Here is a 15,139-nt window from a genome sequence, read left to right on the forward strand (position 1 = left end):
GCCATAAATGTTACTTCTATAAACAAATTAAATTTGTGGAATTTGATTAAATAAATAGGAGAGAAATGAATCCCACCCTGAATATTAATACGACTATCATTAACTGGTGCAGAATTTGAAAAATTACAAAACCTGCATTTTACGAGAAGCTCGACAATGTCACAAATAAATAACGAATAAGAAAAAAATTCGTTGATAAGATTAAGACAACGTTTTGGAGGCAAGAGAAGGGTGTGAAAAAAGGAAGCATTGGATGGGAAATGATACATCACCTTTCATCACGTTCGGGTGAGCTATGATAGTACCTTCGAAAATTCATAACGTCGAATATGTTTCAAAGATTTTCATAAAAAATGGATTAGAAAAATTCCACTGCTGAAAAGAGAGTAAGCTTGACTGACCCGAGAAAGTAACGCGTTATACGAATGACTCTTAATCCACCCAAGCCGCTGTCAGTAAAGTGCGATGTGCTTACCTTGGTTCAAAAATAAATAGGATGGTGCAATTGAGCGCGCTAAACGCAGCTTGTGATTTAATGCGTTAGGAAGGTCGCTGAAAACTAGATGCTAGGGCTAATCAAGGTGTGTGGAAACACTCAAACCGAGATAAGTAAAATTCCGGTCTACTCAATGTTCATGAATCATGTTCAAAATTTTCCCCACTACGCGAACGCGTCGTACACTCGCAATAAAATTCATGATATCCAGTCACCTACAATTGATCGCATCATTGAATCCTTTACCTGTCACAGCTTCATCCTCTCAGCAGTGACTTAATCGACTTCAGTGGAATATCTTTCTCCAAATTCAAAGAGTCCTGAACCTTTGACCAAGCGATAGCTGCTTTGCCCCTCTTCCACCCTCAACGTCAAATACGAAACACCTAACTGAATGATACGTTTGGAAATCACCCTGATAATTCCTTGATTCCCACGTTAGTGACCATCATCTGCCATGACAAACTGTAAAGCGTGACGAGAAGTTATGTGCGAAGGGTCCCGTTAAAATATCCTGATTAGGGAACGGGAACCTTTTCAACTGTCGATATATCCATGAAAATTTTACAGCAACCACTATCGATGCGTCTGAAAATCTTCGATTGGAGTGTGCTCAAAGTGGATTTTTAGATTCAAACGACTTTTTCAACCCTCTATTTTACTCCGTAGAAGAACGATTGAGGAGAAGCGAGTATAGGATATTCGATCGCGTCGATATCTGTATAATTGTTTGAAGTAATAACACGGGCGTTAATACTGTAATCGTTAGAGACAACATTGGAGTTACACGTGGCAAACCCGTTTTGTTGTTGCATCAAATCAATGAGACTAAGCCTCGGTACTATTTATCAACAAAAGTGGTGTCAGCTGCTGTTCATGGATTTCTTACCTCTAAGCGCTTTCTACACAAGTAGATGCAAGCACAATTATTATGCGCATATGGAAATCATTACGGCAAACCTGTAGTACCTGTAGTAGTTGTACCTGATACTGAAATATCTGCAGCTATCCAAATAATTACAGGAGAAATAAAGAAATCGATACGTGCGTTGACAAAATGGAAGAAACTTGTGATAACTCGCGATCTGATAAGACGAGTAGCGAGTGAAAAATTTTCTTCTTCTTGCCAATCATCCTGACTATTTTCTCTTATCATCTTCATTTGTTCAGTCGCTGCTGCCAATGATCGTTATCAATTGTTGAAATTTAGTGCTTATCGAAGGTATACTTTAGTGTGATTGCACCCGGAGCAAACAATAAATTGCGATAACTGCTGCATTTTTATTGTTACAGTTATTTTGATCGATTGTACTTCGGCTACTTAGTTCATGATTCGATACATTCTAGAAATGCCGACGACAATATCCCTTGGAAATACTTCTTGCAAATACTTTGGGTGTCATTTTCACAATTGTTCAGTAAAATTATAAGACAATTAAATTTGAAGGTTAAGAATGTTCTTTTTTTTATGCATCTGAAATGTCTCTATTGTTAATGCTTAACAGAAAAGGAATCTCAATGCATCGATAATGTCGTTGCCCGGTGATCAGAAACATTTCTTAATATAATTAATGGGAATATTCTGTAGTTTGCATGGTTCACCCTTTTTCACATGAGCGTGAGACAATCTTACCGAACGAAGCCCGAGAGATTGCAACTCAATAGAAGAAATCACAGATAAAATTCATCCTTGTTAAGTTTGATGCCCCTGTCACTAATCTTATCGAAAAGTGATACTATAGTATTGCGAATAGATCGCAATTTGTGCAGCAAATGTACAGCGTAAATCACTGTTTGCAGCCGATTACACATAGTCGAGAAAAACGATTTTTTATCTCCCAGTAAAACGCCATTGAACATGTGTATATGACATAAAACTTTCCTTATTGTAAATAACAAACGATAAGGCTATCGCGATGAGGAAATTTGTGGAGGACTCGATCACGCAACAGCTCAAAATTTATATTCAATTCCCCAGAATTCATGACAACTTTTCATAAATTATCCCAAATACTAAATCAGGGCATCAATAATCATTGCTTAATCCGTGTTCCGGTGTATCATTGTCTGTGACTGTGACTATGTGACTTCTTAACTAAATTGTTTACTTGGTATACACGCGATTCGTCACGGATATCAGTTGATGGATTAATGAACATACCGAGGCAACTTTATCGTCAGCCTATTTTCATGATCCGCCGAATGCAGTTTAAGCCAATCGAGTGTGGCTGCCACAGGTGCTCCGCAAAGGCAGAAAATGCATGCATTCCACAGGATACATTACAGGCGCCGCCGCAAGGTTTGTCGTCGAATATTTTACAAGCACCGGAAATTTTCGTCTCACTTATTTCGAATATCGTTCCAGTACACTGAGCTATCGGTATAAGGTATACAAAAAAAAAAAAAAATGAACTGGATACCAAAGATACGTATCAATTGTCAAGCCGGCTTTCAAGCTTCGTCTGGATTTTTTTTTTTTTTCTTCTTTATTAAACAACATTTCCTGCTCTTTGATGATGATTTCAAGATTTTACGGTGCGGATTGATAAAGAATAACACTGTGTCAAATCCGATAAATCCTTCCATTAGGTAAAAAGTTTCAGCTTTGTTCGACCAAAGTAACTTTATCCAATTCGAAGGAGCTTTCTTGTTTTCTTGAAAGTAATATAAGATTTCTAATTTTTCTAAAACAGTTTGAATTTCCCACGGATACCAATGGACAAGGGTACCTACTTCTATTGCGTAAATGTTTGCAGAAATTCCTTGTCTGCCATTTCTTTCCCATTACTTGACAATTTTCGGTAAATCCCAGTCCGCTGTTTCGCAGGAACTCGTTTTCGAAAGATTGAGAGGTCCGCGCGTAAAATGATAGCCAAAAATGTAAATTGAATGTTGCAACCCAATTGCCGAGTGAATCAAGTAAATTACAGCATTCAGAGTCGAGGCCAGGCCGGACGAGTTAGATTAGACTCATGATTACTGGACTGGACCATTTAGCGTCTTGACGCCTTCGCGCGCGGTTTGTGGGTGGGGGGATAGGTGGAGGGGGAGGTATGGGGGGCGGGAAAGGCGAGGGGGGGGGGAGACGAATTTTAATCATTCCACGTGAAATGCCATAAATAATTCAACGCGATCTCAAACGACGGTGATTACACGGCTAACCGTGAAACGCCTTTTTCCTAGAGCACGATGACAATGTCCTGGAGTTCGTTCGCCGTCATGCGACTCGTTGAGTAGCCGATACCTCTGAGATGTTGCCTGCATCGCGCGAGATGACACAGCAACGTTGCTTAGGCACGTTGCCGGGGATAAAATGGCCGTTGTTAAGATTTAGTGCCGACTGTACTTGGGCTTAGAAGAGGCTGATGAGTTCTGTATGAAAGATGGGTCAGGGTCATCCGCAATGCGTCGTCGTACAACCACCGTCAAGACGGTGAAAATTCGCGACTCCGAACGCGGAGTCTTTCCTCAGATGTTCGTCATCGGAGGCGGGGGTGCGATGAACCCTCCGCTCGAGTGACAGTTAATCCATTAATACCGGGCCGGAGCGCATCTCCATATCGCTGACGGACCTTGCCGATCGATACGCAGGCGCCGCGACGCAAGTTGGGGGCGCTGAATTCATTAGAGACGAAATCTAGGAGGCTTAAAAATTAAAAGGCTCTCAAACAAAAACTCCGTACGGCGTGTATAACCTCCACCCCTTTTTTCCCCGTTACGACTGACGCGATCTTCACGGACAGACGGACGAATCGAGTAAGACCGTGAAGCGACGGTTCTTCTTCTCAGCCCGCATCCCCTTTCTCGTCGAACCTACCCTGCCTAACCGAGAAGGGATGCTAAAACAATTTATATATGTATATACTTTTATTCAGACGACCGCTTTGTGGGAATTACTCTTCGTTTGCGAAGGATCATTGAGCATTTTTTCATGTAAAAAAGCGGTTTATATATTAAGTCGGTTTTTCTCTTCTTCTTCTCCTTTTTCTTCTTCTTCTACTTCTTGTTTCACTTCCGCATCAAGCACAGTGGTATAAACTGCCGAATTTAAAATTAAAGAAAGGGTTCCCGACGTTTTTCTCGATGAAAAACTACCCTCGTAATGAGAGCTCGGACTAAGAGCCGAGAGAATAAAAAATAAATTACGATTGGTAAATTATGAAAAATATTCAATGACCTTTATTTACAAAAGATTGTGTGTCTCCTTCACATATTATACAGTACCTATAATATTCGTGTAAGCTTCGTTACCTATAATGAGAGTGCACCGCGACGTACGTCACCTGCAGTCGGCCTGCAACGAGTGACCTCGAAACCTCAGCGATCATTTTTGTTAGTAGTGCAGTGTAATTTATTTACCGTAATTTGCTCAGTCACTGCTCGAATCTAGAAATGCAGTGTTTACGTCACGTTTTGTCCCGAGTTCTGATTTGAACTAACCGTTTGGTTCCTATCGGCGTCGCTCTTACCGACCGGTAGCGCAGGACTTTCACCCTTGACGAACTCCCGCCGCTGGTCCACCTCATCCGACCCGTACAAATCTAGATTTTTGGCCAGATACCAAACGGCGCTGTCGAAGGCGATGCCTATCACGATGAAGCCTGGAATAGTGGTTGGATTAAAAATGACTACTGCCGTATCGTCGAAACCGCGTCGACTCGTAAAGTCACTCACCAATCGCGGAGACGTTCAACAGGTAACGGAAGTCGTCCTTGTGATAGAACCAGCAGTTCCCCCTTTCCCCGCAGGAATCATTCCAAATAAGACACGTCGAGTCGATAACCGTGCCGTATATAATGGGCCCGGGTATAAGAGCGAAGAGGGATATAAGCATGAGGGAGAATCCCTGGGCGATGCTCTTATCCTCCTTCTCCACAGCCCTGTAATTCACCAGGACATTCCCTATCTTGCCCGAGCAGCCGATTACCTGCATCAGGCAAGTTATCACAATGAACCACGTGTATGGCCCGTCACAATTTCTCGGACAAGGTCCAGCCTTGACCACTTTGTCGGTATCAATCGTCGAGGACGACTGATTCGACTGTGCTTGGCTTTCCGGCAGAACTGGCGTGGGAGCTGAAGGAGTTTGGCCCTCGTATTCCAAACTGCCTAATCCAATTGCGCATGAACAATCACCGAACTCATTTTTGTTCAGCATCGTCTTGCACCCGGCGTGACACGCGGAGAAGAAGGTTGTTCCGCTAGGTACATGACAGACCGGGGAGTACTTGATACCTTCGCAGGTGCAGTCCTGGTTGCATGGTGCAGTCAGGTTCAACCTGCGAAGAGAATTGAACACTCAGGTTCGGCGACCGGCCAAAGTTCGCATCTTGAGAGACGCCCTAATCTATTCATGGCTTACGTCGAGGTTTCCATGTCTACGCCTTGTACGCCAGAGTCGGGACACCCCAGGAAGGAGTATGTCACCATTCCGGCCAGGTAGCAACAACCCACTATCACGTTCCAGCCGAGAAGGAGCCTGGGACCTGGCTTGTACTTACTTATCACTATTCCCGAGCCCACGAAACCTATCACCATTCCGCACAAAGATAATGGTCCTGAAACAGAAGAGAAGAGACGTCCTCATCAATTTTATAATTGGACAGGAATTCGTAGGCTGAAGTTACGCGTATTTTCTTTATCGTGATCATTCGTGTCCCCGAAGATTGTCTGTCAAACGCATGCCATATAGAAAAGAAAGTTCGTATTTATGTGGTTCCCATTCATTTTGTTCCTATTCTTGTTACATACGATGCTGAAAACGATTTCAGTGTCACTTGTGAGACAAGAATATGATCAAAGTCACAAACAGTCAGAATGTATATCTACACAACGAATAAGCATGGTTGTTAACGCGTGTTGGTTATAGACATGGTCTCTATGATGTGGAGAATGAAATCTGGAAAACCTTATGAAGCTTTACGAAATTCCATGGAATCATTCGAGTGTCACAAAATCTAGACAAAACCATCATTTTCCATGAAAGTCTGTGAAAGCATGTGAAGTCCTTGCCAAGTCTCATAAAACGCTTCGGAACTGTTAAAAGTTCCGGAAATTCTATTAAGTCTCACGCAAAATATTGTGAAACCCGATAGAATCTCATAGAATATTATGTCTTCTAAATTTTAGATGAAGTCGGCAAAATTCCAGGACACCTCACCAAGTGTGTGAGATTTCGTGAATTTTTTCGCATCCCTACGAGATCTTTGATGAACGAACGTGACACGTAAAATTACAATTTTTGAGTCGCAATGTCGTAATTTTTTTCAAAGTGACCCCTCGTTATGATAAACAGCTTTCCGATGACTTTCCTGCACGTACAGAGGAAACGACAATTTGCTGTCGTTTCACGTTATTGTCACACAAGTGTAACAAAGTTAAGGATTTTTCAGGCATAGAACTCATTGCTTTCGAGTGATTGCCTTAAGTATGTACATGGTTATACGATAATTGAAGTACTAGGTCACCTGCAAGAACTGTGCCACCGCCAGCGGATGTTCCATACTGAATCTCCATGTATTTAGAGTAAAAAGTGATGTAACCCGATGCTCCAAGAATGTAAAAGACCGCGCTGATATTGTTAAAAAATACAAGTTTGTTCGTAAGCAGTCTCTTCAAGGCCTTGGGAAAATTTTTCATCGCGACAACTCGATCCGGTTTGCACTCTTCGGGTTTATTCGCATCTTGCGGCTGTGGCGGAGCTTTGATATCGCTTGACAAATCCAGTTTCAGCGGAATTTCGCCATCCTGTTATCATACGAAAGTTAAAGATCAGTGTGAAATATCTTAAATATTTTCCACACAAAAATCACGACATGATATTAACGACATCAACTCTTCCACGCACCTTGGTGGAAACTTTTTCTTCCCGCTTTGGCAGTTCCTTGGGGAAGAGCGCTACCAGAATGGCGAAAGTTCCCATCGTGACGCCGAGGATGATCCAACCCAGCCACCAAGCTCCTAACCATCTTGGATCGCTTGGTGTTATAACAGGGTGCAGGGATGGGTCAATGTACAGTCTCAGGCAAAGATAGCTAAGCAAGAACCCGGCTACCGGCCCCAGCGTTCTCAAACCAAACGCTAATCCTGGTGAATAAAAATGATTCCTGTTACAACTGAAATCAAACATCTATTGAACATTCTAATTAACGAAATTATAAAATGTACGTAGTTCCCCGAGGGGATGTCAAATTATAGTGTGTTTGACGACGGTAAGTCGATCGTATAATTGACTTCAGAATATTTACAGAAATGCTGCTGTAAAATATAGTAACTTCAGCCATAGAGAAATGATAGTCTGAACTTCATAAGACGATCTTTATAACTTACGTTACCACGTAAAGGAAAAAAACTTCAATCGTAACTACGCGAAACTCTTAATTATCGAAATACAAGCCAAAGGTTAACGATTATTCGGATATTAGCGAAAGGTTATCCACGTGATAAGCGTTTGACTTTCACCAGAGAAGTGACCCGGCAAATTTGAATGATTTTCGCGGCTCAGATCCATAAGATTTAATACTTTTGTGTAATCAGGCCGAACCTCGGCAGACGACCCACTTGAAATCAGCCAACCACCTGATACCGATCTCGTCAAGTATGAGCGTCCATGTACTTATTATATACCTAATGATCTACTTGCCAAGGTCAAACCTATCTCACACGCCCTCGCCACGTGTTGGAACGATCACCGGTTTCATTTAATATGCAGGAGTATCGAAGATAGGATATCGTGTGTATAATTCATTCAAGAAAAAAAATTACCGCTCTTCAAGAAGATACACATATAACGTATATCAGTAATAATCGATAAGGATTTGAAAAAACAGCAAGTCAAGATACGGACAAGACAAAACAGAAAGTCTTGAAACAAATGATAAGATTTCTTTTCACCCATTCTTTGACCTCGAACAGACATCTTTATGTCGAAAAGATGTCTTTAGCGACGTTCAGACTTCAAAATACGGCTCATAAATCATCGTTCAGACATCATGTTGACAACTTTTAACCCTTTCGGCCCGATCGGTGACTATGATCATCCAACGCCCGACGCTCGCTCTGTCCGATTGGTGACTATAGTCACCCAACGCCCGACGCTCGCTCTGTCCGAGCGGTGACTATAGTCACCCAACGCCTGACGCTCGCTCTGTACGAGCGGTGACCATGGTAACCCAACATTTGACGCTCGTTATGTACGAACGGTGACCGTGGTAACCCAACATTATGTTATAATTTTTTAAGCATTTTTTTTACGAGCGACTGCACTCGCTCTGCGTAAGATAGCGTGGTATTGTGCGTCTGACGGGCGCTTGCAGTTGTTCCGCAAGTACGGACGCTTGCCGCGACTGCTCGGTCAGCGGGGACAGCGCGACGTAGAATGCGTCCGTAGCGAAAGGGTTAATCTTGTGCTGTCTCGGGTGCTTCTTTCGAGAACACATCCAACCTTCGCCCGCAAGGTCTGTAACTGCTCCTCTAATTGGCGACGGCACGATCCTTACCCAGTAGCATCGGAGTGTTCTTCTTCTTCGTATTGTCGTCCATGTAGGTCTGACCCAGGCCGTAATAGAGCGTGGTGCCGATGCCAAGGATGAACTGAGACAGGAAGATCAGGACCCTGGGCAGCAGGCTGACGTCCAAGAGAGAGTCCTCGTCGCAGATTTCCGTCCCCGTCGTCCTCGAGCAAACGAACACCTCCGTGGGATTTGAGGAGGTGTTCAGCACCTTGTGGTCCAGGTACTCCTTGGTCAGAGCCAGCGCGTCCTTTCCCGGCCCATATATGAAGTGCGGTAGAGCCAGGACCAAGCAGGACAACGCGCTGAGGGCGACACCGACTGCTATCCACCTTGGACGATGGCCGGACCCTCCGTAGTAGATCAGGACGATGGAGAGGACCTGGGATACCTCGTTTCCGGAGAGCATGATACCTGAAATTCATTATGATGTTGAAAACGTGTCGAGGTCGAACTAGTCGCGACTGGCGTAGAGATTTCGCAACGATATTGTAAGGTTACTGGGTATGGAGGAGATTTTCCGTCAGCAGACAGATAAAAGAAAAAACGAAACACGACAAGCATCGAGAATTTTATAGACATCGTATTTTCAATTACGCAGTAAACAACGATTCAAATTTACTCAGAAGTCATTTTCTTGGAAGCCGATAGTTGACTCTGATAAGATATCTTCGGACTAGCGTACATACTGCTACCACCTGCTGATTTAATTAGTGTTGGTAACGAGCGTCTGTGCTGTAGATGTTTGTACACTGCACACACAATGATTCCCAAACACTTTTCAGACCAAGTATTTATCCCAAGGTACGATGCTTATCCGACCGCGTATTGGTATCTGATATATATATATTTACACTTGCGGTGGAGAAAAATGAACCGCATAGTGCGCGGCTGCGGTTTTAACTTGTTTTCATTGGTTAAGTGACTTCGCTAGGTTTCGCATTGACGGATCCCTGAAAAATCTCGAATACTTCCAGACCAGATGATATTTCATTATCGGTTTCGATTACTGCGCAATGTCGGGCAACAGTCAACATTTCAAAGTGGACCACGGCACGTATCGTTTCTTTTCTTTGTTGTTCCCTTCCTGCTGCTATACGCGTGATCGATCCATTTTTCGCAGGTGAATATACATAAAGTGCAATGCCAGGTGATCGGAACTAAACCGACACATATGCCATTCGGTGAATAATAGCAACATCCACTTGTGACGATTACTTATCCGCGACAATGTTTCTTACGTTACGAGAATAACTTTCGTACTGGTTTCGAAAACGGATCAATCGCTGACGATATGAAGGAGCGATGAATAGAGGCTCTGACTTATCGGCTACATGCACGAACTGGGCTTGTTCTACATCGCGAATTGTTGTTTGCGATATTTTTCGCGTTTACAATGCGCTTTTTGCGTTCACTGATTGTGATTTCCTATTACCATGATCATTGTTGAATTACGTAACGGGATTGGGCTTGGTTGAATAAACAAGTCGACTTGTTTGAACGAGAGGTGAAAAACAATGGCTATTACGCGCCTCTTCGGATGTACTTTTGTGTAATGCTTGCTATCCGTGACTTGCATTTAGACGAAAAATCCATACCCAAACAAGTGCTCTGTTTACACATTATCAGTTCCTGTCCGAATATCATATACATGTACGATATACGGATTGAGACTGATCAATACAGAATCTAATCGTTGTTTTGTGAATAACTTTTGATACTATTATTATAAAACCAAAGTTTTTACTTCGAAGGGAAGCTTCGCTATTTTTTTGGTTAAATATTAATAAATGTAGATTTTTAACTCACCAACGCATTATTTTAGTCTTGAACTTTCTTTCTCATTTGATCATCAAATTATGTCATATCTCTCCGCAATTATGTGTGGAAATGGCGCATATACACAGACACTCTATGGCGTCGCATTCATACAATGACTATCTAATCTATGAGCAATACTCGCGAATGATAAAGTTCCTGTATATTTTCATGTACTGTATTTTCAGCAGCTAGATTCTAGATTGGCTCGTGTCTATTGATCAATCTCGAGTGTGGAATTTTTCGAGTACCAGAAATACATTTGTTTTATTAAGATCGTATCAATCGGATTTTTCTGCACCAGTTTACGCTGTTTGCAAAGCGAAACAGAGCTGAAACTTCTACACCTGGTAATAACCGGTACAACCACATCGTTTTAATTGTATATTTCAACGCAATGCAAAAAAAAATTTCGGAAGATTTTAGTCTTTTTACTACTATTTTAATTTATCAGGAAATGTGACGATCATCTATGAAGATAAACAAGATGGAAATTTAAATTACAAACCAAATTAATCCAATCGAAAACGGTGGCTTACACAATCATTTATGAAACTGGTTTTACTGCGACTGAATCAATGAATCACTCGGAACGCTCCACTTATTCAAAAACACCCCCAAAATAGTGGACAGAAATTAGGAATATCTCACCTGTAGTGCGACTGGGAATTTTGAACCTTTTCTCAAGGGTGGTTAGAGTGACGGTGATGTAGATGAAGGACATCGCTTGCACGGTGCCAAGAAGCGAATAGACGGCCATGAAGGACTTGAAGTTCGCTTTCCCCCTGAGCCATCGGGGGTAGAATCCGAAGACTCCGCAGTCACGTTCCCCGGCCATAATTGATCACTGCGACCACACCGATCTGTGCAGACCGAAATAAAATTACTCAAAGTTACCGCACTCAAAACGAAATGGCAAGATTCTGAACGTTACGTAACAGCTTTACGTCTCCGATCGAATGTGTCGGGTTATCGACCCTGCAGTTGCCGGCAACTATTTAGACTCCAGCGTATTCTGATCTATACTGGATACAAAACGCTGTCACAATACAGTTATGGTCAAAAGGTTCGTGTAGCGCCAATCAGAATGCCTGTAAAATCCGAAGATAACTACGTTCAGGCCTGACTAAATCGGTTATCCGACCTTTTTGACGACTCACCATCGCCTAAGTCCACCTTGTAATACGTTCTTCAAATATTTTGTTATATTTAATATTTTGTTTCACTCACAATCAGCATTTTCGATCGTGCTCAAAGATGAGTCATGAACAGTGTGATTCGTGGTTTGTTGGTAATCCTCGCAAAGATTCGTTGATTCGGCACGATGCTGTTTATAATTGACGCAATATTTTGGTCATAGTGGGTGATAATTTTTACCAGACTACCCTTCATTAGTAGTCTTGTCGCGTTAATGATCATTTATATATCGAGACGATTACAGGGAGCTTTTAAAGGTCAAGATTAATTGCACCTTTCAATAGGTGAACGATGGATGGGAAATTGAGTTTGTTAAAAATAAAAGATGAACAAAACTACAAGCTCATTGTTTAGATTAGCAAATAGCTAAGTTAAAAAGGTACCAAGTAAATATACTATATCAAACTGCGGGTGATTGTTCATACAAGTCTTAGACGTCAGATTAAATACGGTTTCAAGCAAAACTACAAGCTCATTATTTAGATTAGCAAATAGCTAAGTGAAAAGATACCAAGTAAATATACTCTATCAAACTGCGGATGATTGTTCATCCAAGTCTTAGACGTCAGATTAAATACGATTTCAAGCAGATTTGGAGCGGACATTCTGTGGAATAAAAGCAGGCAGCATGAACATTTTATTATAACAACAAGTAGCTCTACATTCTAGTGAATAATTGACGTCTCAACATGTTGTAATTTCGTTGTTAATTTCGATTTTTTACGCGAATTGGTTGCTTCACCTACTTGCAAGCTCTGGCTAGGATTATGTCCGGCAATGCCGGCGGCATATTCAGTGACGTTAATTTTGTCACAATTCTGTGAGGATCGATTAGCTCCAATGTTTTTTCTCAAACGTCATTAATGCATTGACCATACGTAAAGAACATTTGTGGCCTGTTTCAAGGCACTCGGATCAAATTCAAAGTTAACTTACACTCGGTGCATTGGCACGTTTAACTCAGGGATTAAAAATGTTCAGATGTAACAACTGGAAAAATAATGTAGCAGTTGAATGGAGAATTCTCATACATCACATGGCCGCATGACAATGTTCTTCGTCGTTTTAATTATTACTTTATTTGTGCATATGTATGCAATTGGACCAATCCCACGAATTCAATCGACAAAAACTCTCGTTTAACGGCAACGTGACCGGTGAAACTAAAATTTGGTAGATTGGAATAAATATTTTTTTCGAAGTGTACAATTGTTGACCTGTTCTTCAAGCTTGAGAGGGGGGAGGATCATTACAATAACAAAAAAAAACAAAACTATCGCGTAAAGAAAACAAATATAGCATGTCACAGTGATACTACACATTATATTTTTTATCGAATGTTTGTTCTTCGTAATCATAGCAGTGACCTGGATCGTTATAACTTCAATGGTATAAATCAGAACAGTGCATTTTTTCCTCATCATCGGCAGTCCAGATTTTCATGTATTCAACGTTGCAACCAAACCTCGTTATTTCATACTGGATGATTCAACTTCGCCTCGCGCCAAATCATAATCATCGATAACTTATCCGCACGGATGGTCAGAAAATCGGCAAAAGGTAAGCCGACGCGAAATGACATGGAAGAAAATGAAGCTGTCGTCTAAAGCAGACACAATAATAGGTATCTACATCGACTCCATCCTGACGAATGCCGTGTAGTATAAAGGCTGTTATGCGGCCTAAACGGTCCTCGCACAGACTCGGGCCTTGACTAGTTTAAAGCGTTTCACCGAGGCATTCGAGTCTATAACGTGGGTACAACAGCGTCAATTTTCCCGCTTACAAATCCCCTCTTCAACGGGCTTACGGCACCCGGGATTATCAGCATTACACACACGCTGCTTTTCAATCTTATCGTTGAAACCGGTTATCGGATCCGCGATTGCGATCGTAATCGTTCGGCTCTTCGGCTCTTCGGCTCTTGGTCGTTCCGACCTTCGCAATGCAGAGCTCCGAATTTACCTTTCTTTCTGTGTGGGAGAATCGACGAGTCACGGATTTTACACCTGCCGGCGTTGTTTCGTTACGCAATCGCGTAATCGGAAGCCCGAGTGTCATGCTCCTGTTCGGAACCGAACGGCAATTCACAGGCTTGGCACGCTGCCCGACCCTTTTACCGGTTTCAACAAGTTCGAAATTCGAACTCTGAAATATGTACCTGCGTCGGATCATTCGATTGGGTCGTGTGTCCGTTTCCCAGTTTCGAGTCTCAGACGTCGACGTAGACGATCCAAATCGCGTCGAGGTCGATGTACTCGAAACACGGAAATCGGTAAAGCATCTTTGATTATCTTTTCTGCACCGCGATGCCAAGGCTCGATATTAATCTCTTAGATTTCATGCTGTAATAAACTGAAATCGGTTCGAATTTTCGGCCGACAGGACTTACCTCGTTTTTCTTAACTCGTCAAGGGGATGTCACTCCTTGTTCCATAGATTCAGGACCGCAGAATCCCGCGTCCTTCCTTTTGGCTAACAAGGTGCGTTCGGCAGCAGAGGCTGGATCGGTCGATCCAAATGTCACTTGCAGTTGGCACAGTTTGATTGCACGAATAAACGCGGTATAACTGGGGGGGGGGGGGGGTCATACCTCTATCTATACTCCCCCTCCAATAAATTAAACTGTTTAACTTTCCCACCAAATAGTCCGATTCGTTCACCGGTGGCTCTATCTCGCGAAAGCCCAGCGAATTACGCCTCGCTTCTAGGATCATTGTGCCTATTGGTTCGCATCCAATCTGGAAACTCTGTCGGCAATGTAGACGACGATTCGGACCGCTTTCTGGGTGGGGTGGACAAGGAGTCAAGGGGTGGTTGACCCCGTTTCTCATCTGAGATGCGATGCGTCGCGTTAAATTATGTGATTTGAGCTTTGCATTGAAATACTTGATTCGGACGTTTTTTTTTTTTATTATTCTCCTTTCGATAATTTAGAGTTGATCACAATCATTTATTTTATATATTTCCTACATAATAATTATTATGCAATTTAATTTCTTTTATTTTTGGACGTCATTTTAATGAAAAAGTATTCATTTATTCAAATCCGAGAAAAACATCTACAACTGAGGTTTGACGTTTCGCGTAGATTAATTATACTCGTAAAATTGTCTGA

At 42.1% G+C, this 15,139-nt stretch overlaps 1 protein-coding gene across 3 annotated transcripts; it reads right to left on the reverse strand.

The window, feature by feature from the left end:
- Positions 1-4,652: 4,652 nt before the first annotated feature.
- Oatp33Ea (Organic anion transporting polypeptide 33Ea) lies at positions 4,653-14,568 on the reverse strand. Of its 3 annotated transcripts, none has more exons than XM_046620652.2 (8): positions 14,414-14,568; positions 11,476-11,687; positions 8,995-9,420; positions 7,344-7,582; positions 6,964-7,243; positions 5,859-6,054; positions 5,171-5,775; positions 4,653-5,097 (listed from the first exon to the last, which is right to left on the reverse strand). In XM_046620652.2, exons 2-8 carry the CDS (start codon positions 11,660-11,662, stop codon positions 4,898-4,900), a joined length of 2,133 nt encoding a protein of 710 aa, XP_046476608.1. In that variant the 5' UTR covers positions 11,663-11,687; positions 14,414-14,568; the 3' UTR covers positions 4,653-4,897. The 3 variants fall into 3 exon arrangements, with proteins under 3 accessions (XP_046476608.1, XP_046476610.1, XP_068991745.1); XM_046620654.2 differs by lacking the exon at positions 14,414-14,568 and adding an exon at positions 13,654-13,740; XM_069135644.1 differs by lacking the exon at positions 14,414-14,568 and adding an exon at positions 12,958-13,146.
- Between the last annotated feature and the right edge of the window lie 571 nt (positions 14,569-15,139).

This window comes from Neodiprion pinetum, chromosome 4 (genome assembly GCF_021155775.2).
Source record: "Neodiprion pinetum isolate iyNeoPine1 chromosome 4, iyNeoPine1.2, whole genome shotgun sequence".
Lineage (NCBI taxonomy): Eukaryota > Metazoa > Arthropoda > Insecta > Hymenoptera > Diprionidae > Neodiprion > Neodiprion pinetum.

Bases quoted from the DNA above. Each gene is read 5' to 3' on its own strand.
- Oatp33Ea (XM_046620652.2), bottom strand. From the start codon at position 11,662: ATGGCCGGGGAACGTGACTGCGGAGTCTTCGGATTCTACCCCCGATGG. The intron at 7,583-8,994 runs GTAAGGATCGTG...TTTATTCACCAG, and splicing joins GAACACTCCGATGCTACTGG to GATTAGCGTTTGGTTTGAGA. The intron at 5,098-5,170 runs GTGAGTGACTTT...CCACTATTCCAG, and splicing joins GTTGAACGTCTCCGCGATTG to GCTTCATCGTGATAGGCATC.